This window comes from Cervus elaphus, chromosome 8, assembly GCF_910594005.1.
Source record: "Cervus elaphus chromosome 8, mCerEla1.1, whole genome shotgun sequence".
Lineage (NCBI taxonomy): Eukaryota > Metazoa > Chordata > Mammalia > Artiodactyla > Cervidae > Cervus > Cervus elaphus.
Window position 1 is genome coordinate 27,647,722 of NC_057822.1, and position 27,095 is coordinate 27,674,816.

The 27,095-nt window shown below is 51.8% G+C and overlaps 2 protein-coding genes and 1 pseudogene across 5 annotated transcripts; all 3 read right to left on the bottom strand.

Moving 5' to 3' along the window:
• Positions 1–1,297: 1,297 nt before the first annotated feature.
• DNAJB2 (DnaJ heat shock protein family (Hsp40) member B2) lies at positions 1,298–8,681 on the bottom strand. 4 transcript variants are annotated; one of them, XM_043909956.1, is made up of 10 exons: positions 8,494–8,681; positions 8,139–8,240; positions 7,346–7,455; positions 6,231–6,284; positions 5,926–6,048; positions 4,938–5,030; positions 4,632–4,734; positions 4,373–4,443; positions 3,321–3,527; positions 1,298–2,222 (listed from the first exon to the last, which is right to left on the bottom strand). In XM_043909956.1, exons 2-10 carry the CDS (start codon positions 8,201–8,203, stop codon positions 2,212–2,214), a joined length of 837 nt encoding a protein of 278 aa, XP_043765891.1. In that variant the 5' UTR covers positions 8,204–8,240; positions 8,494–8,681; the 3' UTR covers positions 1,298–2,211. The 4 variants fall into 4 exon arrangements, with proteins under 4 accessions (XP_043765891.1, XP_043765889.1, XP_043765892.1 ...); XM_043909954.1 differs by having other exon boundaries at positions 1,298–3,527; XM_043909957.1 differs by lacking the exon at positions 4,938–5,030 and having other exon boundaries at positions 8,494–8,663.
• Positions 8,682–12,283: 3,602 nt separating this feature from the next.
• LOC122698654 lies at positions 12,284–13,090 on the bottom strand (annotated as a pseudogene).
• A 4,008-nt stretch (positions 13,091–17,098) lies between these two features.
• LOC122698655 (tubulin alpha-1D chain) lies at positions 17,099–23,106 on the bottom strand. Its single transcript, XM_043909958.1, has 4 exons — positions 22,989–23,106; positions 19,334–19,556; positions 18,878–19,026; positions 17,099–18,133 (listed from the first exon to the last, which is right to left on the bottom strand). Exons 1-4 carry the CDS (start codon positions 22,989–22,991, stop codon positions 17,150–17,152), a joined length of 1,359 nt encoding a protein of 452 aa, XP_043765893.1. The 5' UTR covers positions 22,992–23,106; the 3' UTR covers positions 17,099–17,149.
• Between the last annotated feature and the right edge of the window lie 3,989 nt (positions 23,107–27,095).

The window sequence follows — 27,095 nt, forward strand, 5'->3', positions numbered from 1 at the left end:
CGACAGAGGATGAGATGGCTGGATGGCATCACTGACTCAATGGACATGAGTTTGAGTAAACTCCGGGAGTTTGTGATGGACAGGGAGGCCTGGCGTGCTGCGATTCATGGGGTCACGAAGAATCGGACACGACTGAGCGACTGAACTGAACTGCCAAGGCTCAGAAAGTGAAACTGTTGGTCACTCAGTCCTTTCCGACTCTTTGTGACCCCATGGACTGTAGCCCACCAGGCTCCTCTGTTAATGGAATTTTCCAGCCAAGAATACTGGAATGGGTTGCCATTTCCTTCTCCAGGGGATCTTCCTGACCCAGGGATCAAACCCGTGTCTCCTGTATTGCAGGCAAGATTCTTTACCATCTGAGCCTCCAGGGAAGCCCAAGGCTCAGGCCCCCACATAAAAGATGGGTGAGTACCACCTGTCCTGCTCAGAGAGCGAAAGGACAGTGAGTGGACCTCTAGCCCCCCACCCCTCACCTGTGCTCTGCTGCTGCTCAACACCACTGTTGGTCATCTCAAAGGCTGGAAGTGGGCAGAAACTTCCAACGGATTCTCTCTCAAGACGGAGGCTTGCAATTCCTTTCAGGGCATGCTGCTTCCTTGTTTTGAGGAAAAATACAAATAGGTCCTTTGGCCATTGAAGATGAAGCCCAGTGCTTACCCCCGAATGGAAGAGAGAGTCGGAGGCGAGCAACACTGACCTGCACGAGGATGAAAAAGTGCTTGTCCTGTGGCTGGGAGGGCATCTCTGCAGGTCTGGAGAGACAGGATGGGGGAGGTACCTAGTTTTCACCTCCCTGGGCCCTGGACCCTGTGTGGGGCAGACTTATGCCACTCCATGTGAGAGAGGCAGGCTTCTGCCACTGGATGCTAGCCATAAGCTAAGAGGACCTGTGGAGGGGGTGCTGAGTCTCTGGGCCTCGGGAGGAGGTTTTTAGAGGTGTTTCACCACGTGTTCCTGGCTTTCTGTTGGCCTCAGCTTTCAGTCCAGTCAGATCTGGTCCTAGCTGTGCTTGCAGACCCTGCAGTAGTTGGGTGGTGGGGTCCTGCATTCGGAGAACAATAGCTGCCTGTGAAAGCCCGCTGTGGGGCCCCCAGAGGTGAGGCATGTGCGCACGGCCTGGGATTCCACACCATATTAGGGGAGGGCCGCCTGGTCAAAGAAGGGGCTTCTGCTGTCAGCTGGGAAGGCGTGTGACCTCTGGATGCCTGAGAAATAAAGGGAGGTGTGTCACCCGCTGGCCCCACAGGGTTGGCCAGTGGGAAGGAAGCACAGAGGACACAGCACACCACCAAGCTCTCGAAACTCAGCTTTATTGACTTCCAGTGTTTCCCTCTTGGTCTGAGCTCAGCCCAGCTGGCTTTGATAGGTCACTGGGACTCAACGGCGCAGGGGCTGGCAACACCCCGGCTCCACCACTTCCCTCCCCGGCCACTGGGCTCCCCAGGGAGGGAGGAGGAGAGGCAGCTTCTGTGGTGTTGGAGAGAAGGAATGGGCAGCAGGGTCAGAGGCCAAAGGAGCCACACAAGCAGCAGCATGCCTGGAGCACCCATCACACGCTGATTCCAGTCACACACACACCCACACACACACCCCTGAGCACTAGAGTGGCCTTCCACCTTCCAAGCTCTCACCAACCCACGCCCATCAGCCCTCTTGAGACCACACCCTGCTCAGCCAATCTGCCCTGGATCATTCTCAGACCCTAGGACTGCCCACAGGAAAAGAACCTCTCCCAGATGCCTCAGGGCCTTGATTTGTACACTCTAACCCCAGCGCTAGCAAGAGGTATCAGAGGAAATGAAGCTCAGACCATTCCCCCTTCATCCACATTCTTGCCACCCCTGCCAGGGACAAATCAAATGACAAGATGTCCCCATCTCACGAGTTAACAGGCCGACCAGAGCTGGAACTACATATCCCAAGATGCACAGCTCCGTTAACTGCGCACCACTTCCCCCAAGCATGATCTAACAGAAAGGCGAGGTGCGTTGCATTCTGGGACTTGTAGTCCCCAGGAAACAACACCAAACACCCTGGGAAGCCTTTACAGGCTAAGCCTACCTCCCACCCGGCCCCCGCCCACCGCCCAGGCCCGGCTCTATGCTCAGCACAGGTGAGGGAGAGGGATGGAGGGTCCCCTCCCAGTGCACAGGGTTGGGCGCTGTCCTGTTGGAACTGTGCAGCAACTCTGGGTCCCGGACATCCAGCTCAGAACACATCTGGGGAGAGAGCGGGGGTGGGGTGACAGGAGAGAGGATCAGCCGCAAGCCGTGGAGGGCAGAGCTAAGCATGCAGCCCTGGGCTAGCCCTGTGGCCTCTCCCTGAGCCCTGATGCATGGTGCGGGAGGACGGGGTGTGGTCCCTCCTAGGCCTCCCTCCTGGGGCACCCTGGCCCTATCCCCCCTCTCCAGGGTTAGCCGGCCTCACCTCTGGCTAGTCCGGAGGCTGGGGGCAGGCTGAGGCAGCAAGAGGAAGGGAGGAGGAGTAGGCTCCGGTTCTGAATCTGGACGGGCCGAGAGGCTCCCGCCCCACCCAGCTAGCCTCCCCGGAAGACCTTATGGCCCTACGGGCCACAGCATCTTCCTCGCCACAAAGAGGCCTTCTGGGGAAAAGGAAGAAGGGAGTCCCAGCCAGGCAGCAGGCAGTGAAAGCAAGCGATGTAGCCCGCGGGGAATTGCAGAGAGAAGAATGCGAGGGAGGAGCAGCAGCACCAGGAGGGAAGCAACAGAGACGTCAGAGCTCAACACTGCGCGGAAACCGGGGTGGGGGTGTCTGCAGCCGACCAGGAGAGCTGTGGCTGCCCACTCTGGCTCAGAGAACCTCAGGCCAAGTCCTCCTTCCTTGACATCATTCAGCAACACAGGTGGCAGAAGGCCTGGGCGTGAAAGGCCGGACCCAAGCCACTAATGCCCCTTAGAAACTCCCCGTCTAATTAGAATTAAGTTCATCCTGGCTCCTCAGGCCCTCCCGCTGCCCTGAGGTCCCCCACCCTGGACTTCACCAGGGACCTATCAGCCGTGGGCTGAGCACAGCAAATCCACGCTGGAGGGAGGGGTGGACCTGGGAGGGAGCGCCGAGGTGGAGAGGGGCTCCTGCACCTCAGGCCATGCCCTTCTCTGACCAGGACTCCCGGTCCCCCTGAATCGGGTGGGCTGGGCCTGATGATCAGAGGATGAGGCAGCGAGCGGCCTTCTCCTCCGGAGAGGGGCTGGGTTTGGCTGTGTCACCCCTTGCACCCTCATGGGGCTCCCGCACTCCCGGATCGTGGTTCTGGGCCTTGGGCTGCCCCTGCCGTCGTCGCTGTGCCCCCCGCCCACCTGCCGGTTTCTTCCCAGCTGCCTCCATCTCTGACAGGCTGTAAGCCATGGCAAGCTGCAGGTCCTCGTCCTCCTCAGAGAGGCTGCCGTCGGGGGGTCGTGACACAGGGGTCTGCCGGACCTGCGTGGCCCCTGACCTGGAGGTGACAGACTGCTGCTGCTCACGGCGGCTCAGCTCCAAGCCCAGGGCCAGGTCGTCCGGGATACCTACAGGGGTCACGGCCACCATGAGGCCCTTTGATCCAGGCCTCGGGAAGTCTGCCAGGGAGACTCATGCATTCTGGCCACTCTCAGCCCCTCCTTTGGAAGTGGGGGTGCATGCATTTTGAAACCTAGCATGATGATGAGCATGGCCAGTTTTTCAGCTTCAGCAGATACAAGCTGTCTCTTTGGGCAAATTACTCAACCTCCCTAAGCCTCCCTTTCCTCATCCATAAAATGGGAATGACAAAGAGTGCCTACACTGTCAAATGGTTCCAGTGATTAAATAAGACAGCTTGCCAAGTGCCCTTATTAGCACACAGAGCTCCCAGAGTCAGCGGGCACCAAAGGGTGACCATCCTGTACCGCATGGCATTGTGGGAAGAAGAGGTCAGCCCCAGGAACCCTGCATCCTGTAGTTTCATTCCTGTCTTCACCCTTCACTAAGTAGGTCAAAGCCTCGGGCCTGGGGCTACCCGGGAGTTAGGACCATTTAGCTATGCTGAGGCTCCGTCTCTGCAAATGAAAAGTAGGGCAAGTGCAAACTGCCCTGCTTTCCCATGGTTCTTGTAAGAATATTGGGGATATGGTGGTGTGTGTGCAAGGGCTTTAAAAATAGTCACATGCTCTGCAAACTCCAGGCATCCCAACTCATGACAATGGTGACTAGCGGGCCCTCTGAGAGCCCACCATTCTGTGTCCCGGCCCCCTCCCCTTCCCCCGGATCACCATCTCCAATCCTGCCAGTCTGGCCTCCCTGGCCCAGGGGAGTTCAGAGAGGAGCAGGTTGGGGAGGGGGCTCTGGGGCCTCGGGCTTCCTGCCAGGGATCGGTGGCTGGGCCGTTCCTCACCATTGATTGTGACGGACTTCAGCTGTCCATCCTCCTCCACTTCTACCCGCTCCTGCCCGTTCTCCATGATCCTGTGGGAGACAGCACAGTTTACTGGGCGGGCAGGCCTGAATCCTGCGGGAGTCCGTCTGGGCTCCAGGCTGCATTGGACAGGACGGACTGGGCTCTGCCCTCAGGGAGCTGCCTCTCGAGTTGTCTGCAGCACCCCCACCGCCGCTTCACCCCCCAGCCCCGGCATGGTCCCAGAAGAAGCCCTCACCTGCGTGTGGTGATGCGGCGTCCTTGGACAAAGGTGGTGGATGTAGAGATGGAACGAAAAGCACCAGCCCCAGGACTGAAGGAGAAAGACGAGGAGGAGAAATCTGGCATCGGGACAAGGGGGTGGGGGAGGAGGGGGCATTAGACAGGCTGCACCCGGCAGGCAGGCTGTGCTCACAAAGGGCCGGGAACCTCTGTGAGGCAGGGCTCTGGAGACATGAGAGAGAAGGCGTGGGAGAACAACGAGCTGAGGTGAGGGGCTCCAGGACTCCAAACGCTTGCAGGCATGGGAAAGAATGGCACTTACCAGAGTGCCCAGGGAAGGAGGAAGAGAAGGTGAAGAAAGGGCCCGAGTGTCGGGAACCCCGGTTCTGAAGCTCTGAGAAGGGGCCCAGGTCATCTGCAATGAGTAAGCAGATGAACCATCATCTGGTGAAAAGATCCCCCCCTGCCCCCCAGAATGTGTGAACCCTGCTTTTTTTTTAAGATTTTATTTGTTTGTCTACACTGGGTGTAAGTTATGGCATGTGGGATCTAGTTCCCTGACCAGGGATTGAACCCTAGTCCCCTGCATTGGGACCATGGAGTCTTAGCCACTGGACCACCAAAGGAGACCCTGAACCCTGCTTAATCTTACATCTTGAAATACAAGCTGCTAAGCAACTGGGTACATTTTAGCTTGGACTGATGTATAAATCAAATTCCTCTTTAGTATTATACATGAAAAAGTTCCCTGGTCAATTGTGGCCACTGTAAATAAAGGAAGGGGCCGGGGAGGTGGGGAGCAAAGGAACATCTCCTTCAGTTTTAGGCATAAGCCTGGTGTGATGTCAGGCAGACACAAGTCTCTGCTCTGCCATCTGCTGTGTGACTCTAAGCAAGTTACTGGAATGTGCCTCAGTTCTCTCATCTCTAAGTGTGGATAAAGTTATCTATCTCCCAGGGGTCATTTAACCATTCAAATAGGTGGCGTCTGCTGTTGTCTGTAATGGCATTATCACTGTCCCATGATGTTCTGAGTCTTGCTTGCATGACTGTCACTGTGGAGGTTTAACAATGAATTACTGTTGTTATCATTTACGTAAGGCGAGTCTCTGAAGTGTCACTATAGGGTCACGCGGGTTCTGGCATGTGTGAGGTTTTGTCCAAGCGCTCACTTGGATCCACCCCCACAAAGTCTTCTGTCTGTGGAATTCTGTTTCCCTCTCAGCCTCCTGCCTAAGGCCTCCCGGCTGATGGAGGGTGGGCCTGGAGGGAGGAGTCCAGCTCGTCAGACGCCCACCAAGTCCACTCACCAAAGAGCTCTGCAAAAGGGTCTCCGCTCCCGAAGAACTCCCGGAAGACCTCCTCTGGGCTGCGGAAGGTGAAGGTGAAACCAGGCCCGCCACTACCAGCTTCTGCACGAGACGGGCCAGTTCCTAGAAGAAAGGCAGGATGGGGAGAGGGCTTAGGGCAGGCACCCTGCCCTGAGTGAGGAGACCCCACCCGAGGCTTGGAGACTGCAGGAGCCGGGAGTGAGAGCAAGAATCCACTGCAGGAGACTGGCCTCCCTGCTCCTCCCTGACCCACTTCTGTCCCGGGGTGTCCCCGCTCCACCTACCTGCCCCAGTCAGCCCTTCCCGGCCATAGAGGTCGTAGATCTCACGCTTATGCTCTGAAAAGAGAGACTGGATCATTTCTCCCTCCCTCTGGGATGACGACCCCCCCCCAACTTCCAGGCTAGGCCCCTCTGAAAACTGTCCAGAGACTGACACTTGGGGGGCAGGAGGGTGAACAGGGGACATGAACACGGTCATGGTTTTAGCAGCAGCTCAGCCCTTCACACAGGGGATCCTTCCCATCTGTAAAATGGACACAATAATAGCACCGACCTCATAGCTGCAAGGATTAAATGAGATAATCCACCTAAACTACCTAGCACAGTCCCTGATACTCAGTGCTTCATAAATGTTAACTAATGATTAATTACTGTGTTATCATTAATCAGGGCTTTAACTTAAATGTCACAGAGAGACCTTCCGTGACTACCTAACAAAAGTTGGTGCCTGTGATTCCCTGTTTCCTATCACATCACCCTATTATTCCTTTAGAATAACCTTGTCTCTGCATTTACTTGGTTAATGTCCATCTTTCCTGACCAGACTGTGATAAACCCATCAGGACAAGGACATAGCCTGTTTGTCCTTCATTGTTCCTCTGCCCAACAAGAGTCTGGTACCTTAAGCATTCAGTGACTATTTTTTGAATTAATGAATGAAAGACCTGGAGTCATATTCCTTGAGCAAGTTACCTCACTTCTCTCAGCCTCAGTTTTCTTGCCTGACAAATGGGATGATAAATCCTGTCTTGAAGAATGGCTATGAAGACTCATGGAGATTACACGCCCTAAGGCCCGGTTCAGAGGAGGCTCAGCACACCTTGGTTCCCTGCCTTGCTTCCTTCCCCTTGTTAGGACCAACTACCAGACCCTGGGGAACAGACACTGAGACGGAATCTGGGGAAGAATAAAAGGGTGCTTGGCACACAGTAGGTGCTCCTTTGAATTGAAACAAAGAATTCCAGAGTCCCTGTGAGAGAGGAGCACTTAATTGCCAGGTTGAAAGAGGCATGGAGGCGACGAGGGTGGTGGCAGCGTGGCTTTGGGAAGCAATGTGATGGGCATGAAGTGGGAGTGACAGGTGCTGGCCTGCCCTGACCCCTGACCCTGGCCCTTACTGTCGGACAGCACTTCATACGCCTCGGCCACCTCCTTGAATTTCTTCTCAGCAAACTCTTTATTATCTGGGTTCTTGTCTGGGTGCCACTGTAATGCCTTCTTCCTATACCTGCAGGAAGTGGGTTCAGAGGGGAGGGTCAGGGGACAAAGGCAGGCACTTCCCACCAGGGAACACAATGACCCATTTCCTGTTAGCCCACCATAGCCCGTCCACCACTCAGATCCGGGTCAGTCCCAGCTGCTAGGGCTGCCTCTGCAGCAGTGTTTTAATGGAGTCCCTCTCTCTCCCCTCCGCAGCCAGTGCTAGGACTACATACTTGTATCAGCAGATGATAACCGGAGGGTGAGAAAGTCCCAGCCCTAACCCCTCCCAGGGGCTAGCTTGGTCGGGTTGCAAAGGACAGTAGGTACATGTGTCCATGGAGGGTACAGGGGCCGCTGGTCCCTCCTGGTCTCAATGCTTGAGCATGTCTGCACTGCATGTTCAGAAAGCCCACACTTAAGAGGCTGGGGGATGCGGTAGGAGTGAAGACTGAGGGAAAGGATGGGAGGGTGCACTGGAAAAAGAGCCCACACTGCAGCTCGTAAACAGAACTCGCTACACATTTCCCCCACTCATCCAGGGGTTTCCTTCCTCCCTACAGGGGGTCACTCTCTGAGGAAGCCTCCCACCCCACCCCAGTCCTTTCTAAGGACCTGGGTCTCCCCGCACTGCCTCTGAAGGGCCCCAGGGTGGTGGTGGTGGGGTGGGGTGGGGTGAGTGGCTTTCTGATGCACGGCGGAGGCACTTACGCCTTTTTGATGTCATCAGCGGACGCACTTCGCGGTACGTCTAGGATCTCGTAGTAGGATGCCATGGCAACTCGTTAGTCGTCAGGCGGGCCTCCTTGGGGGCTGCGGGGTAGAGAAGGTAGAGTCAGACCCGAAAGAACCGAGAGCCAGCCCCTCCCTGGGGCTGGAGACCCCCGCAGGGGGCAGCAGAGCCCGCTGGCTCTCCTCGCGGCCGGTGACTAGACTCCCTCCGGCAGCCTTATCGGCCCTGGCAGGCGGGTGCCACCGGCTATCTCGGGACTCAGAGCCGTGGCGCCCTATCGCAGCCCGCAAACGCCAAGGGCCCCCCAGCCTGGCCGGGGCCCCCCGCCCGCACCTCCTCCGCCGGGAGTCCCTGGCCTCCTGCAGCGCCCCGCCCCTGCCCCCCTCCGGGAACCGTCTGGCACCGGCTGCCGGGCTCGCGGCTGCTGCGTAGGACGCGGCCGGCCCAGCTGTGCGCGCAAGCGTGCGTCAGCGGCACGGAAACTACTAGAGACCCAGAGGAGGCCGGCTCGGCCTGTCACCTGGGGGGTGGACTGGGGGGCGTGCTGCTGCAGGGGCTGCCGGGAGATGGAGGCGGAGCCGGCTATTTTGGGCTTGCACCAGGACAACGTCATCCCCAGATGGGACCTGGGAGACAGCGGCAGGTTCCATTCAGGCGTGACGCATTCGCCAACAAAAAGCCGCCCAGCCTCTGGCCCTTCTGTGGCCTTCCTACAGACAGGCTCGATGACCCGGGGAAAATCGCCATCTCAAGGGCTCACAAACTTCCCTCGGGGCCTAAATCCTCCCCTTTCTTCAGATCCCTGCTCCAGCCCCATCGTCAAAAGAGGCCGCCCGATTTCCCTGAGTAGGTCAGATCTGCCTCTCATAGCTGTTCTTGGCATCTTTCCTTACACTGGTCAGAGATACAGATTAGCATTTATTTGTTTACTTGACTGACATTCACCTCCCCCACTAGGATGTCAATTTCGGAGGGCAGAGATTATGTCCTTTTTTTTTTTTTTTTTTCCTCTCACTAGAGTATTAAGGACAGTTAGTGGGATTCAAAAATAATCCATTGGATGATTAAATAATGAACAGATGGGAACATGTTGTTAATTTTGACACTGGGGGCGGGGCGGAGAAGAAAGGAAATTCCCTAGATTCGAAGTTTTTCTTTCCAAACTGATCCTGAGTAGACCTCTTCCACTTTAAAGTGATTTCTAGCCCATGGCCTCATGGGAAATTGAGAGAACCTTCTAGAACTGGCTTCTGCTTGCTCTCCAGGCCAATCCACAAACATTAATTGAGCATCGTATATATTGTAGAACTGCCAGGATGTAAAAAGAAGACTGTGGTCCAGTCCCTAACTTCACAGAACTCCAACCTAAGATACCAGCCCAGCAGTATAGACCACTGGGAAACCCCAAGGCTTTGGAAACAGACAGACCTGGGTTTACAACCTGGTGCTACAGTGTGACAGGAAAACCTCTAAGGACTTGTTTTTTTTCTCCCTAAATACAGGTAATGCCTAGGGCTCTTTCAAAGTAACATGAGGTATAGTGAATAGGCGGTGCAAGTGGGAAAGAATCCGCCTTCAAATGCAGGAGACACAAGAGATGCAGGTTCGATCCCTGGGTTGGGAAGATCCTCTGGAGTAGGAAATGGCAACCCACTCCAGTATTCGTGCCTGGAAAATTCCATAGACAGAGGAGCTGGCAGGTTACAGTCCATGGGGTCGCAAAGAGTCAGACACAACTAAGCACACAGCACAGGCTCTTTAGTACAAAAACTCTGGCATCATGACAGGCTGAACAATAATGGTTATGTGAATCCAGTATTTTAGGCTGGGTGACCCAGAAATGCTTTCATCAAAGAGAAGGGCTTGAGCCAGACATGAAAGCAGAGCCTGGAGTGCATTTGTCCAGTTTTCCTGGCTGCTCACAGTCTCTGAGCCTCCTACCTACCTACACCTGGCGAATTCCCACTGTGTCGGCTTTGATGGGAAGCAGGCCACTACCTGCCACAAAACCCGACCCTTGCTCTCCCAGACTCCCTGGCTCCAAGGGTGCAGGCAAAAGCCAGACACTCTGCCAGTCGGGAGGGCCAGCTGGGACTCGAATCTGGAACAAGTCACAGAGAAGCAGGGGCAGTTGAGAATTCATTTCTCCAGCGGTAGCAGCAGAGCCAGCAGTGGCCTCTAGTGTCTGGAGGAGGGAATGTCAACCTCAATGCCTGGGTGGGAGGAGGCCTCTCTGCAGTGCATGGAGGGGACAGAGGTCTTTTAGGCAGCCTGTCCCGTGCCCTGACCTTGACTGTGGGAAGGACTGTCCAGCTTCCCTTGATGCCTACCTGTTTGCAGAGTCTTGTTTGACAGCCCTTGTATCGATTCTGTATGCTACCCAGTATCTCTCCAGTTATGTGTATGTGCGTGTGTGTGTGTGTGTGTGTGTGTGTGTGTGTTGGGTGGGGGTGGGATTGGGGGGATGATTTCCTGTTGTTGTTTTTTTTTATTTTTTCCAGAGTTTCTGCTGTTTCCAGTCTTGACTGACCTTGCTGTAAGAGGAATGAATCGATTAGTTTCAATCAGTTCAGTCACTCAGTCGTGTCTGACTCTTTGCGACCCCATGGACTGCAGCATGCCAGGCTTTCCTGTCCATCACCAACTCCTGGAGCTTGCTCAAACTCAAGTCCATGGAGTCGGTGATGCCATCCAACCATCTCATCCTCTGTCCTCCCCTTCTCGTCCTGCCTTCAATCTTTCCCAGCATCAGGGTCTTTTCCAATGAGTCAGTTCTTCGAATCAGGTGGCCGAAGTATTAGAGTGTCAGCTTCAGCATCAGTCCTTCCAGTGAATATTCAGGACTGATTTCCTTTAGGATTAACTGGTTTGATCTCCTTGCAGTCCAACAGACTCTCAAGAGTCTTCTCCACAGTTCAAAAGCATCAGTTCTTCGGTGCTCAGCTTTCTTTATAGTCCAACTTCGACTAGACAGACCTTTGTTGGCAAAGTAATGTCTCTGCTTTTTAACATGCTGTCTAGGTTTGTCATAGCTTTTCTTGGTTAGTTTAGGTCACTCCAAAGTCTTTCAAATCTCTTTCTTTTTACTTCTCTTATCTCAACAGACTTTTGTCTAGCACTTACCATGTGTGTGGTTTTATGTTAAGACTAGGAATATAAAGAGATTTAAGTTTCAGTCCCTGTACCGAGGAAGATGAAAACCTTGTTGGGGCACAGACAAATGACAGCTGAGGGAAATTATGTGGAACGCATTAGCAAGCAAAGGGTTAATTTCCTTTGTTCACAAAGGATTCCAACAAACTTATGAGCAAAGACAAGCAATGTAATTTTTAAATGGGCAAAGGGCACAGAAAAGACAGTTCACAGAAGAGAAACTAGTGGCTTTTAAATATGAAAAACTTCAATCTCATTCATAGTAAGAGAATTATAAAGGAAAGCTGCAAGAAAATACTTTCACTTCTCAGATGATTGATGCAGATCAAAAAGTGTATGTTATATGGGCAAGGCTGTGAGCCTTTGGTAGTGGGAGGGATAATTTGGATATAACTTTTATTTATTTATTTATTTTTCATTTAATCCTTTTGTTTTATTCAAATGCCAAAAAAGTTTCAAGATACAAATCGTAGTTGTGTTTAATTTAAAAACATCAACTATGCTTTGTTAACAACTTTCAAAACCAAACAGAAGTTGCTATGACTGAAACATCTCCCAGTCATTTCTGGAGGACTACCTATAATACATTTAGTAGCTACTCCAATTTCCACTCTACAAAGAGGAAAACGATGAGCCTCTTTGAGCGGAGATGAGCGATGAGCTAAAGATTCGCGCGCCCGCCGCACCTCAAGTACAAGCTCCGCAGCCAGACATCTCCGGGGGCCTAGGCCGGGGCTTCGCCCCCAGCTGCCCTCTGGATCTCAGCGGCCAACTCTTACTCGCAAAGTTTGCTACCTTAGCTTCGGAATCGCTTGCCCGCTCTAGGCCCAATGCAGCGTTGACCCGCTTGGCACCAGGACCTCCACTCTCTTCGTGCCCCACTGCCATCTACTCAATAGACACCTAACCCCTTCCCCCGACCCTCCCCTCCTCTTTCCCCCGCTCCCTCTACCCCGCCCCTGGATATAACTTTTATTTTTTTAATTTTGTTTTTTCAGACAAGAACGTCCTAAATTGTTTATTAGATAAGAACTTTACAAACATTAGATATATTAGCGGTAGCGGTGGAGCTGGAGAGTATTGCGCCTTCTCCAAGCCGCACGACGAGAGCCATCTATAGTGTGGTGGAACTTGTGGCCCTTGCCCAGGCCGCGGCTCCTTCTGCCTGCAGACGTCAGCCCCCCGCATCTCCCTGTGCTTGTGGACTGGTTTGGTGATCCACTGGGTGTCAGGGTTTCTTCTGATAGCTTTATGGAATGGATCAATGAGGATAACCTCAAAGAATTTGTATGTAGAATCTTCACCAACCCAGTAGGAATTCAGGACCCTCAGGGCCCCACAGTGGCGGCCAGCGCGGTCCTCCGCAACCGACTGCAGGCTTCGAGCAAACTTGAGCTGGTTGACACCATGGTGGACAGGCTTGCCGTAGGTGGCACCCTTAGGAACGGGGCGTTTGCGGCCCCCGCGGCGCACACGGATCCCTTATATTACATAGCTTTGCTTGGCCTTGTAGCCCAGCCTGCGCGCCTTGTCGGGCCTGGTGGGGCACGGGGCGCGGTGCAGCGCCGAGAGCTGGCGGTAGCGCCAGCAGCGCACCCGCAGGAGGAAGCGCATCACGTCCGACTGCTTCTTCCTCCACAGCTCCTGCATGTACTGGTGGGCGCCCATGTCGGCTCAGCCCGCGCCGCGCAGGAGCCAGGAGAAACTCCCAGGACGCAGGGCCCCCGAGCCTGGATGGCCGATGTGAAGGGAGATCGGTGGCGGATGAAGCGGTGAATATCCTGACACTGCCTGGATATAAGTTTTAAAGAGAGCAATATGAGGTATATATCAACATTAAAGGTGTGTGCCCTTTGACCCAGTAATGCCAATTATAGTAATCTGTAGTTGTACATATATGCAAAGAAGTATGTGCAAGTGTTGCAGCATTCTTTTCAATAGCAAAGAATTAGAAATAACCTAAATACTACATCATTAATAGCAGACTGGTTAAATAAGCAATGATACAGTGCACTATGGAGTACTATATTGTCACCAAAAAGAATGAGGCATATCTATATGTAATGCTATGTTATTAAGTGAAAAAACAACATGTAGAGCAAAGTATATTTAAATGTGTGCACACATTAGTATACATTAGTGTGCACACCTCAGCAGTCTGGAAGGAAATACTATAATAACAAAAACCACGAACAATGATGGCTGCCAAGAGGGGAATAAATGAAGGGGACTTATTTTTGCTATTTGTAAATCTCTTTGGTACCTTTTGAATTCTGAAGTGTGTGTACATAATAACTGGTCAAATACACATGTAATCTTTTAAAATCTAGTTAGGGAAATGGGATATCAGAAAGAAGCTGAGTGCTACGCTACAAGGCGGTCCAGGCCAAGTATCGAATGAGTGATAGAGATGGAAGAGAGAGACTCTAGAGGAAGGAGAGGTCTCAGAGCTGGACAGGTTCTGGGTGACTGTGACCTAAACTGGAAGGAATGGGAACAGTGAGGCAAGCAGGGGGCGGGAGGCTAGAAGGGAATGCAGCTTTGGAGGTAGGCATGTTCCTGACACATCAGAGGCGAGGGAGGAAATGTGTTGGGTGGAATCCAAAGTTGGGGCTCTGGCTCTTGTGTCTGCACGCAGGAGGTAATTGTACCCTGGCTTTAGAAGCCTCCGGGATGAAAGCATTCCCCAACACTGAGGAAGTCCTCAGGAGCCGGGCTGGATGGGCGCTTCCAGCTACCCCATGGAGATCTGGGTTGCCACCTCCCACACCCACACCCAGTCCAACCTAGGCCTGCCAGGGCTTGCCCACAGAATTACTAACTGGGAGGCCTCACCGGATCCGAAAGGAGGTGGTCCTCCAACTGCCCAGAGTGGGCTAGCTGGTACAACCATCAGGAGGGGAGCCTGGCCACCTCTGTGGATGCCCAGCCATGTTGGCAGGTGAAGACCTCACCTTTCTCAGGGCCTTCCCTCACCTATTGGAGGTCAGTTGTGGGGAACGTTTGAAGCTTGGCCCCAGAGACAAAGGCCTTGGCCCTTGTTCAGCCCCAGCAGCTGGGTCCCTGCACCGGCCCCCCCTACGCCCTCTCCCACAGTGCCTGGGCAGGGGTGTGTCAAGCGTCACCCTCTCCCTGCCTTTGAGGCAACTTAGTCACCGTCTGGGCACCGGGGACCCGGCAGGTCTAGACGAGGTGACGTCTGGAGGGGTACCCCAATCTACTGCAGGCTGGAGGAGAGAACACCGAGGAAGAGAAGGCAGCAGTTTGGGCCAGACTGACCCGGGTTTCAATCCCCACTCCACTTCCTCACTGAGTAGCCTTGTGCAAGTCACGTGACTTCTCCAAGCCTCTGTCACCACATCTATAAAAGAGGCATTCATTAAACAGATTTGAGAATCTAATATGTGTCAGGCAGCATTCTGGATGCTGAAGGAAGAATAGGCCTTGTTCCCAGGGACCTTCCAGTCCAGTGGGTAAATTACATTTACCTCAGGATTAAAGAAGGGAGTATGGGCGTTCCCTGGTGATCCCATGGTTAGAATTCCATGCTTCTACTGCAGGGGCACAGGTTTGATCCCTGGTCAGGGAACTAAGACCCCGTAAGCCTTGAGGGGCGGCCAATAAAAATTTATTAATTAAAAAAACAAGAGGGTAGTATGAATGTAGGGCTTAGTATATAGTAGGTGCTTAATAAACAACAGCAATTTTTCTGGGGTTTTAAAAGCTCCTCAAATAATCCCTCTTCCTTCCCCAAGTTTGAATCCAGTTGATAGAAAGACACAGGATAGAGACTTGAAATTCAGCCCTTTTAGAGGAGAAAAAAAATCAATAAAAACAGGTTGGAGGATATAGCTGAGCTAGCTATTCAGCCAAAATGGGTTTCAGAATAATTAAATGATTCTCCGAAGCCCGTCGCACAAGTATACACACAGTTGCAGGCCTCTGTCTTCCCAGGACAGAGCTTACCTGTCAGCTGAAATCCTCAGAGCGGCACTGAGAATCCTTTCTGTCTCTGAGCAAATCATTGCAAAATAGAGGGAGGAAGCTGTCGGCCTGGGTGTGCCTGTTTTCTCCTCTGAACTTCTCACCATCATGGTGCCGCCGCTCCATCCTCTAATTACAAAATAATTATCAAGACAAGAGACAAGAGTGACAGGGACAGGTGAGGGGAACCATATAGGGAAGGGGAGGAGTCACTCCCTTTCCAGTTTTACCTGAGTGGCCTCCTGGGCTAGGCCCAGATGCAAGTGTGTGGAGGTACGTGTTTTATTCACCTCGTTCTGAGAATCACCCACCTTTCCTGCCCTGCTTTGTATCTCACAGGCTGCACCCCCTTTTCCCTCGGTCCTCTCTTACCAACTAGTGTCTGTCTTGGTTCAGCCAGTGGTTCCCACTGGCTGGAGATTGAGGGTGTAAGGAAAGGCGAAGCCAGTTTATTTCTCCTTCTCTCAAAATCAGAAAGGGACTCAGGTGATGCTGTGTCTCCTGCATGGCTCTGGTATAGTATAGTGTTATTTGCTCAGTCATGCCCTACTCTTTGCAACCCCATGGATTGTAGCCTGCCAGGCTCTTCTGTCCATGGAACTCTCCAGGCAAGAATACTGGAGTGGGTAGTTATTCCCTTCTCCAGGGTATCTTCCTGACCCAGGGATCAAACCCGTGTCTCCTGCATTGCAGGTGGATTCTTTACCGTCTCAGTCCACCAGGAAGACCCCGACAAACACCCCTCCCCGCCCCCCTGCTCCCTCTGGGTAGCTCTGCTGTGGTTCCAGCTCTCACCTGGTGATCTCAGCTCCAAACTGGCATCACCATCTCATACCTTGACTCTTCCAGCCCTAAGGGTGATCGCAGCTTCCTGGCTTTGCTGATTTTGGGATTTCCTTGCCAGCATCCAGGCCTGGGAAAGGGAGGCTGCAGGGCGGACAGTGCCAAGGACAACACCAGGCACTGCGTCTCTGCGGCTGGAGTGGGGGTGGGGACTGCCCTAGTTCTAGACCTCCAGTGGTCAAACCATCCCTCTAGCCCAGAAGGCGTTACAGAAAATCTACCCACAAGGATTTTAGGGCAGCCGTCCAGTTGGAAGTTGTGCTTGTGGCATAGGTTTGAAGACAAGTAGTTTGTCTTTATCGAAAAGTGATGAATGTGATGGTGATTTCAGGGAAGTAGGCTCCCCCTTGACCCCCAGCCATTGCTCCTCGGTTGCTGCTGCTGTGCCATCATTCTGCGTTAATGCCAGCTTCTGGACTCTCTACCTCTCTTCACTCAAACCTCCTGCCTGAAGAGGACAGGAGGGGCGCTAGTGAGCACCAGCTCTATCAGACACCATGTCAAATCCCCTGGCCTCAACCAGGCTCTTGTTGCAGCCCTGAGTGGCTCAGACCAGCTTCACAACTTCACAGCGCCTCACCTCCTGCCCCCAGGGCTTCCCTGTTGACCCTGCAGCCAAAGTGTGTGCAACCTGGAAGTACAGGCAAGTTAATGCTTGATGCAGGAAAGGTTTAACCAAGGCGAGAAAGGAGCCAGTGTAGAAATTCCCCACCCTCACCTCATCTCCTGCCCAATCTCCCAAGGAATGTTTCTAAGATGCCATTTATCCCGCTACATCCTCTCCAGGATGAATTCTCCCTCCTTCTCTGCTTTACCCACCACAGCACTCATTCTGCTCCCTGGAATGAAATCTGAAGTCAGATCTGCTTTCTGGGGAACCCAGTCTAAGATACTAGCCTTCTTATCTCTTATGAAGGAACCCACCCCCAGTGGTTTTCCCAAGAGAAAAAGACATTTGGGAGACAATGAGGCCACAGCACTTTATTTAGGACAGACACAAAGGATTCTGTTAGTATTCGTCCCCCTCCTCCTCTTCTCCCTCCCCCTCCACACTATCCATGCCCACTTCCTCGTAATCCTTCTCCAGGGCAGCCATATCCTCCCGGGCCTCGGAGAACTCTCCCTCCTCCATGCCCTCGCCCACGTACCAGTGCACAAATGCCCTCTTGGCATACATCAGGTCGAACTTGTGGTCCAGGCGGGCCCAGGCCTCAGCGATGGCGGTCGTGTTGCTCAGCATGCACACGGCACGCTGCACCTTGGCCAGGTCACCCCCGGGCACCACAGTGGGGGGCTGGTAGTTGATACCAACCTTGAAGCCCGTGGGGCACCAGTCCACGAACTGGATGGTGCGCTTGGTCTTGATGGTAGCGATGGCAGCGTTGACGTCCTTGGGCACCACATCTCCACGGTACAGCAGGCAGCAGGCCATGTACTTGCCGTGGCGGGGATCACACTTCACCATCTGGTTGGCAGGCTCAAAGCAGGCGTTGGTGATCTCTGCCACCGACAGCTGCTCGTGGTAGGCCTTCTCTGCAGAGATGACTGGTGCATAGGTGGCCAGGGGGAAGTGGATGCGAGGGTAGGGCACCAGGTTGGTCTGGAACTCCGTCAGGTCCACGTTGAGGGCGCCGTCAAAGCGCAGGGAGGCTGTGATGGAGGAGACGATCTGGCCGATGAGGCGGTTGAGGTTGGTGTAAGTCGGGCGCTCGATGTCCAGGTTGCGGCGACAGATGTCATAGATGGCCTCGTTGTCCACCATGAAGGCACAATCTGAGTGCTCCAGGGTGGTGTGGGTGGTCAGGATGGAGTTGTAGGGCTCGACCACGGCCGTGGACACCTGAGGGGCTGGGTAGATGGAGAACTCCAGCTTGGATTTCTTGCCATAATCAACAGAGAGCCGCTCCATCAGCAGTGAGGTGAAGCCAGAGCCGGTGCCCCCTCCAAAGCTGTGGAAGATGAGGAACCCTTGGAGTCCTGTGCACTGGTCAGCCTAGAGCGAAGAGAAACATGGGATCTGAAGCACTGCTGACCAACAGCAAAGAACCAGCTTGTGCTGTTTGCGATTTCCCCAAAAGTTTCATAAAATCCTTGTAAGACTTTTCCAAGGGCAAAAAATAGGCTCTGATATGGTGGTCCCACTCTCCTCTCCTTGCCCCTCCTCCTCTCTCAAACCTCCCGAGACCTTCCACAGACATTTCTCTTGACTCCTGTGCCAACGGTCATTTATTATCACAACTTGCCAATTCCACCTGGTTTCCTACCCATGCCCCCCTCCCGATCTAACTTCTGTTGTCTCTGGAAGGCTTCTTTACTGAGATCAACAACCCAGAAACCTGGTCCACATCCTTGCTGGAGGCCCAAGTTGATCAGAGAGCCTTGGGCCAGTGTTGTTTGGATCCCTGTTTTTCACAGGGCCTTCTGTCCACATCCCTACAATACAGGTGGACAATCTGGGACTGCTTATGGGTGTTCATAGCTTGGCCAGGCAGCCTACTGATTGGTGGCCACTCTGCACAGCATCAGGCCAGTTACTGTAGGAGATAAAGAGGACACCCAGCTCTGGGCTGGAACCCACCCTCTGCCTCCCCTCCTCACTAGCCCTGATCCTGTGTGTTTAATTCTTGTCTGGGAGACTCTCCCAAGGATGGAAGCTGCCCTTCCTCATCTGGCCTCCAGATCACTTCACGACAGGAATGCAAATTCCCACTTCCCCAGTCCTCAACTCTTCTCTCACCAGCTTCCGAATCCGGTCCAGCACCAGGTCAATGAGCTCTTTTCCAATGGTGTAATGGCCTCGGGCATAGTTATTGGCAGCATCCTCTTTGCCAGTGATGAGCTGCTCTGGATGGAAGAGCTGGCGGTACGTGCCCGTCCGAACCTCATCTGCAATAGACAGAACTTTAGGTGCCCCTCCCCTTGCAGCCCGGCTCCCAGAGCCCCAGGGTACACAGAAGGGGTGGGGTCACCAGGCCCATTCAGGCAATTGCTATTGCTCTTGACTTTAAGGGTACGTCAATAAAAAGGAAAGGGATGTGCGGTGACCTTGAGACTCTGGAGCTGAGTGATAGCAGATCTGGAGTTCTGATTGGCTGCAGCAACTGGGAACTACAACTCCAGGGCTCTCCAGTTATGGAGAAGGACTTGCTGGGGTACCTGGGACAAGGCATGACAGGGCCTGATCATCACTCACCGATCACAGTGGGCTCCAGATCCACAAACACTGCCCGGGGCACATGTTTTCCAGCCCCAGTTTCACTAAAGAAGGTGTTGAAGGAGTCGTCCCCTCCCCCGATGGTCTTGTCACTGGGCATCTGCCCATCTGGTTGGATCCCATGTTCCAAGCAGTAGAGCTCCCAGCAGGCATTGCCAATCTGCACACCGGCCTGCCCCACGTGGACTGAGATGCACTCACGCTGAGTGGGCAAAGGGCAGAGAGAAGGGTATCATGCCTGGACACGATTCCTGCCTTCCTTCCTTGAGTGGTTCTCCAGCTGGGAGCAGAAGTTCCTAGACTTTGCCCCATCTCCCGGGGGGTGTGGGATGGGGATAAAACCCTCAGGGGAAGCAGAAGATGTGACCATTTCTAAGATTATAGAGTCCTGCTCAGTGACTAAGCATCTTGAGGAACACTGAAGGGCTCAGATGAGTCTGCCAGAGCATGATAGTCAACCCACTCACGTCCAGAAATAACGTAGCGTCCATTAATAAGGAAAGCAAGAAACAAGTGAGGTTTTAGGGCTCAGAGACTAGGAGGAAGTTTATAAGAGCAGAAAGAACTCTGGATTCACTTTATAGTTAGAAATGCCAGTGAAGAAGGGGAACATGGGCCTGGAATGGATGTGTGTGTGCTGTTCTTTCCCCTTGGGTGTGCGTTCTGGAGTGAAGAGAGTCTGGGAAGAAAGTTGTTCCTCACATGGTTCAAGGCTGGTGGTCAAAGAACTCTTGCCCCTGAAGCAGGACTGGCGTAACCTGCTTGGTCCTAGAAAAGAGAAAGGTCTCTGCTCTGGGGAGTCCCATGAGCATCAGAGAGACTTGACTCACTTGCTTCATCTTGTATTGAGCCTCCATTATGTGCCTGACATTTTGCAGGTACTGGAAATTCATAACACTTAACACCTGGTCCCTGTGCTTAAGAAGCTCACTGTCTAGGAAAGGGAGACTTTCACATGATAAGATATGTGACAGTGTGGGAAGTGGGATCCCAGAGTGTTTCTCCCTGCTCCCCTTGAGAAGTGTTTATGGCAGACCTTAACAACAAAACGAGGGAATTCCCTGGCCATCCGGTAATTAGGACTCTGTACTTTCACTGATGAGGGTCAGGGTTCAGTCCGTGTTGGGGAACTAAGATCCTGCCAGTTCCATTGTATGGCCATAAAAAAAAAAAAAAAAAAAAAAAACAGAAAACTCAAGCACATCCACCAAATTTCCCCAAGCTTTAAGGTTTAATCATGTGGCAGTTGTGGAGACATGAGAATTCTCACACTGCTGCTAGAAGCCCACAGTGATGCATCTGTCTTGGAAAGTGATTTGGCAATATCAGAAAAGCTGAAGATGCTCTTGCTCTAGAGAAATTCTCACACAGGTACACAAGAAAACAGGTGCAGGAACTGTCACAGCACCATAGCGACAGAAGCCAATTAGAAGGCCCACAACAGGAGAAAATGGATAAAGAATGATTCAGAAGTGGGTGTGGGTGAATACAAGGAAGAATCTTACCCCAAAAAATTCTTACCAGAAAAAAAGTAAATTAAGAGGAATGATACTATTTATGTAAATCTTCAACTTGTATGCATCATTTACAGATACATTTTTATGTTGGCTATATATTCTTGGAATGTGTTACAAAAATTAAAAAAAAAGCAAAGGAAATATTAACACCCAATTTGGAATAACGGTTTTGTTTGGTAGAGGAGGGAAGTGAATGCAGTCAGAGGATTCCATTGCTTAAGCTGGGTAGCAGGTGTTCATCATATTATCCTTTATACCTTTTTGCATATCTGAAATATTTCAGAGTTTTTTTTAAAGAGGATGCTTTCTCCACAAATTTAACACTTCTCTGACTTTGTAAATATGACGCAAGGGCCTTAACTTCTTGTGATTTTTTTGGATAACTGGGATTAATACAGTGACCATCTGTATCCCAGCCCCATTACTTCCCCACTTGCCTCAAGCAAGAGTCTTCAATATTCTGAGGGCATCTTCCCTGAGAAATGACAATAATAAGAGCCCCCTCCTAGAATTACTCTGCAGATGAAAGAATGTAAGTTGCCTGGCTCACTGCACAACAGAGACTAGGGCAGGCCATATTTCTATTGGATCCGCTTATCCATTCCTCCATCACCCAACCCCGGAAGTCATAGTAAGAGAAAGTCACAGGAACTTCCCTGGTGGCTTAGTGGTGAAGAATCTGCCTGCCAATGCAGGAGACACAGGTTCGATTCCTTATCCGGGAAGATCCCACATGCCGCAGAGCAACTCAGCCCATGTGCCACAACTACTGAGCCTATGCTCTAGAGCCTAGGAGCCGCAACTACTGAGCTCTCGACCTGCAACTACTGAAGCCTGCAACTCTAGGGCGCCCTAGAGCCTGTGCTCCACAACAAGAGAAGCTACCATGACAAGAAGCCCACACCCTGCAACTAGAGAGTAGCCCTCGCTTGCCACAACTAGAGAAAGCTTGCATAGCAACAAAGACCCAGCACAGACAGAAAGAAAGAAAGAAAAATTTAAAAAGAGAAAATAATGAATTAAGCTGGGAGGGGTTCAGGGACAAAGGACTCCAGAAATCCCCAGGTCCATGAGAGAGGGCTGACTCAGCTCACCAATCACCCAGCAAGGCCAATGCCTGCTGCTGTATCTCAGAGCCTGCCCAGGTCCCATGCACAGAGCCAGACACTGACCTGGCCCCCACAGCTGAGGTGGAGAATGCCTGAGACTCTGGAAACAATGCCCCTCACTCTGGGTGTGGGCACAGAACCCAGGCCCTGGAGTCACACAGACTTGGCCTCAAACCCCTATCCCTCTGGGACGTGGACAGAGTTGCTTCAAGGCGGCTGCTCCCATTGCCTTTCCTTGTCGGTGAAAATACTATAATTTCATACTCTGCAGGCTTTGTCATTCGGGTACTTAATTCCACATGTTAAGCACTGATTAGGTGCCAGGCACTGTGCTAAATGCTTCACACACTATCTCATTTAATCTTCATAACGGCCCCCTTAGGTAGGTATTTTTATTACCTTATTTTACTGACTCTCAGAGGAGTCAAACAACTTGCTCAAGGTCATGAGCAAAACCAGGAATATTCAGAGAAGGGACAGCCTGGCTCCAACCACACTTCTAACTGCTCTTCTGTCCTGCCTGGGGGGCAGGTTTGGGTAAAAGATACCAAATAAGCCCCACTCCCCCACACAGCACCCTCCCACCCCCTCTTACTCTCCCCCCTGGTACAGAGCTGAAATGAGGAGTCAGATCAAGGCTCAGGGAAAGGACAGCCTAGGAGGATGGGTCCTTACAGCTGGGAGCTGGAACCAGAGGCCAGCAGGAGCCCAGGTTTAGAGGAAATTGCCTGTACTTTCTACTTGTGTCCTACTCACCCCGCTCTCCCTACCTCTAAATTCAAAGCCCTTCAGCAACTGCTGACGCTCTTACCCAGGTCCTAGTTACCATCACCTGTCTCTCTCCACCCCCCGAACAGGCCCCCACATACTAGCACATTTGGGGGGGGCACACACCCATCTGCAAGTCTCTTTCCCTCTCCCCTACCTCACCTGCCTCCACACTGTAGCCCACCAACCCCTGGACACAAGGGACCCTCATTTGCATCCTCAGCCCCCACCTCTGCTTACCATGCTGCCTGCCTGGGACTAGCTGGGGTCGTCTGCTGCAAGACAGAAGGCGGGGACAGGTCTGTGTGGGACACAGAGCCTGCTGGCCTCCTTATACTCTCTGGCCTGCTCTCAGTGGGGGGGAATGTTGTTAGAAACGGCCCCAGGAGGGCAGGTCTGTTGACTTGGTTACCGGGCAGCAGGCAGGCGCTGGGCCTGGGCCCAGGCAGGGGAGGAGGTGCCTGCAGAGGAGGGGCCCACTGGTAGCCCCACACAGGTATCCAGGTCTCTGGGTACACGGTGTCCGTTGCTCAGTCACACAACCCCTGGTGCCGCAGCCTGGCCATCACAGGTGGGAGAGGATTCAGAAATTAAGCCGTCTGAGCTCCAGCACCACCCCCCACCCCTCCCAACCCCCCAGGACTGGTGAGGACTGGAAGAGGAGTGGGCGGGGCTAAGAAAAGTCTGCAGTGGACCAGAAATAATGAGTTACCTAGGGCAGGAGATCAACTTGGGGCTTTCTGGGTGGAAACTCAGAATATTAGAGAATAGCAGAAACTAGAGCTCAGGTTAGCCCCATCTCCAGGAGACGTAAGAGACATGAATTTGATCCCCAGGTCAGGAAGATCCCCTGGAGAAGGAAATGGCAACCCACTCCAGTATTCTTGCCTGGAAAATCCCATGGACAGAGGAGCCTGGTGGGCTATGGTCCATAGGGTCACAAAGAGTCAGACATGATTGAAGCAACTTAGCACACACTTAACTTCTTTTGCCTCACTTTTCTCATCTGTAGACTGGGGAGAGGTAGTATACTGTGAGATTAAACAAGATACATGTGCTCCAGAATTGGCTGTTGTCCACGGGCAAGGCAAGATACCGAGCAGGGTTTCAAGGCTATTCCTAACAGTCTCTCCCTGTTCTAATGCAAGTCTTTGCTTGTCTAGTCTGGCCTTATTTCCCCACAGAAGTAGTCACCATATGGCCTGGGACAAAATTATGAAATAAAAATGTTACTCTCTCCCATTTGCATCCTGCTTTGTTTTCTCAAGGCAGCCTCAACCTCCCACCCCCCACGCCCTTATCTCCTTTGAGTCCCTCAACAACTTTGTGTGAGGTAGGCAAGGGAAGGCCTCTACTCCCGGAGGGAAAAAAGGAAATTGCTGCCTCTTGGCATGAGGGAGTTAATTAGTGGCAGAATTACGGTTCCTCTGGGACTCAGGGTCTGTGCCTCTCCCATTTCCACATGGCAGAGTTTTCGATGTTCCTCATCCTCTCCTGTGTTTTTATTTTAAATTCCGTGGTCAGTGGTGATCATTCCCTTACATACCCCTCAACTCCCTTGTCTTCCTCTAGCTTCAGTTTCTTTGACTGACCAAACCACAACTCTGGTGAAATCTATTTGTTCACCAATTCTGCCTGCACTGACCTGCTAAACAGTGGCTGTAGAAAACCCCAGAACTATATTGACTGATCTGACTTCAAATGCATGACTACTAACCTCAAATGGTGCTTAATGCTGCCTGGAAACCACATTGCCTCTCTCCAGTCATACTTCCAGCCAGCGCCTTGACCAGGAATAGGAATGTCAGATTTAGCAAATAAAAGAATCTTGTCTATTAATAGCAACCCTCTCCAGGAAGTAGTTTCTAATGTGACTCTTCAGTCAGTATGGCAAATGGTGAAAGAATTATCTTGAGGGTGGGGCTTTTTCAGAGCCCTTTTCATCCTAGTATACCAGGGTGTGACCCAGAATATTAAGATGGTTAACCCTGGTTTGGGCCATGAACTGAGGTCTTCTCTCTCCTACCTGGAACTAAAAGGCCAGGATCCCTGGAGAGAAGACACAACCAACCAACACTTCAAAGGTGAGAAAGCCCAGTCTACACTGGGTTGATCCACGAAGCCATAGACCTCTGGAATTATTATCCATCAGGAAGGATTTGGGGCCCACTGGGCCCCAGAGTCTCCTGCTAGCACTCCAACTTCCCCCAACTGGTCTTTGAAGTTAGGCATCTCAAAGTCAACCTTGACAACACTAATTCTGCAAAGAAAATTCTCTTCAAGGCAGGCAGGGGGAGGGGCCTCATATAAAACAAGAGTAAAGAGACTTATTTTTTTTTTAAGTTTTTTTTTTTTTTAATATGGACCATTTTTAAAGTCTTATTTAATTTGTTACAATATTGCTTCTGTTTTATGTTTTGTTTCTTTGGCTATGAGGCATATGGGATCTTAGTTCCTGGATCAGGGATTGAACCCCCATCCCCTGCATTGGAAGCCAAAGCCTTAACCACTGGACCACCAGGGAAGTCCTGAGATTTTTTTTTAAGAGCATGTAATATATCTAAGTTATAAAATGAGAGGTAATCAATATTCTTCATTCCTTGAACAATGTTTATTGTCTGCTGTGTGCCAAGCACTGTTGCCAGAGATACAGTGGTAGTAGATAAAAGAGTCTATGCTTTCAAGGAATTTGTATTTTTATGGGAAGACATAATAACTAAACAAACAAGAAAATTTCAGATAGCAATGAACACTTGAAGAAAACAAAACAGATAATGGCACAGAGAGAGACAGGGTGAGGGGAGAGTAGGAGAGGGGGCTACTACTGAGAAGAAGCCACTCTCCAGGAAGGTGATGTTTGAAATTAATAAGGAGTGGGCCACACCAAGATCTGAATTGTAGTGCTCCAGGCAGAGAGAATAGCAAGTGCAAAGGAGCAAGCCTGGTGTATACAAGGAAATGGAGGGAGGGAGTTCACAGAGGTAAAGGGGCCTGGGAAGGAGAATGGCTTAAAAAAAAAATTATTTACTTATTTGGCTGCACTAGGTATTAGTTGAAGCCTGTGGGCTCTTTAACTGCAGCATGCAAACTCAGGTGTGGTGTGTGGGATCTAGTTCCCTGACCAGGGATGGAACCCGGGCCTCCCACATTAGGAGCTTGGAGTTTTAGCCAATGGACTACCAGGGAAGTCCTGAGAATGGCTTTTATTACAAGTGTGATGGGGGGTGGGGGGTTAAGCAAGCCTCACAGCTTACTTTGTGTTTTGTTTTAGAGGGAGTATTGCAGCTGCCATGTGGAGAGTACATTATAGAGGTTCAAAAATGGGAGCAGAAAGCTGTGAGGAGACCAAGCCTAATATCCAGAAATGAGGGGATGGTAGCTTGGACTAAACTGGGGGTGAGGGAAGTAACTGGGTTGAAGTGATAGGACATGCTAATCTGGGCTGTGCAGACCTACCCAACAGCCTTACCTAACCCCTACCTCCGTGTTGGCGTGGTCCTAATTGTGTATAATTTTTCACCCTTCCACCTGGTCAAGGAAGATGGCCTTTCTCTAGACCTAAAGGTAAGTACAGGTTAGTCCAAACCATTCATGGTAGTTCCAGTCCCCACTTCCAATGACTAGTTTAGGCCTGAGGTCAGTGAGATATAAGGGAAAGTCTGCTGGGGTGCTTTAATGAAAGGTTTTTGTTTCTGATAAAAAGAGATGTGGGAGGAAACCACCCCCCCTTTTCTGCCGTAGGATGGTGTCATATGAGGGCATGATACTTGGAGCTGTGGTAGTCATCCTGTGATCAGGAGAAAAGACGTCACCAGGCCATTGAGGATGCCAGAACAGAAAGCTGGAAATACTGGACTTATTGGTGACATCACTGAACCAATCCTGGAACCGCCCTCCATTCAGATTTCTTGTGGGATAATAATACACCCATTGTTTAAGCTGTTAGTAGCTAGGCTTTCCATGATTTGAAGCTAAAACATTCTCATTAATAAAAGAGGAGAGGAAGAAAATGAAAGAGGAATACAGGACAGTCCTCCGTTTTTACCTAAGGACTTGGTAGGAAGGCGGTATTATTCACTCAGACTCGGGTCTTCCCTTGTGGCTCAGCTGGTAAAGAATCTGCCTACAGTGTGGGACACCTGGGTTCAATCCCTGGGTTGGGAAGACCCCCCTGGAGAAGGGATAAGGCTACCCACTCCAGTATTCTGGCCTAGAGAATTCCATGGACTGGTATAAACGTGGCTGAATGACTTTCACTTTCAGGAGCCTAGGACAGAAGCAGGTTTAGCAGGGAGTGTGATGAGAGTTCTACTTTGAGTGTGTTGTTTTGAGATGTCTAAGGGGCTT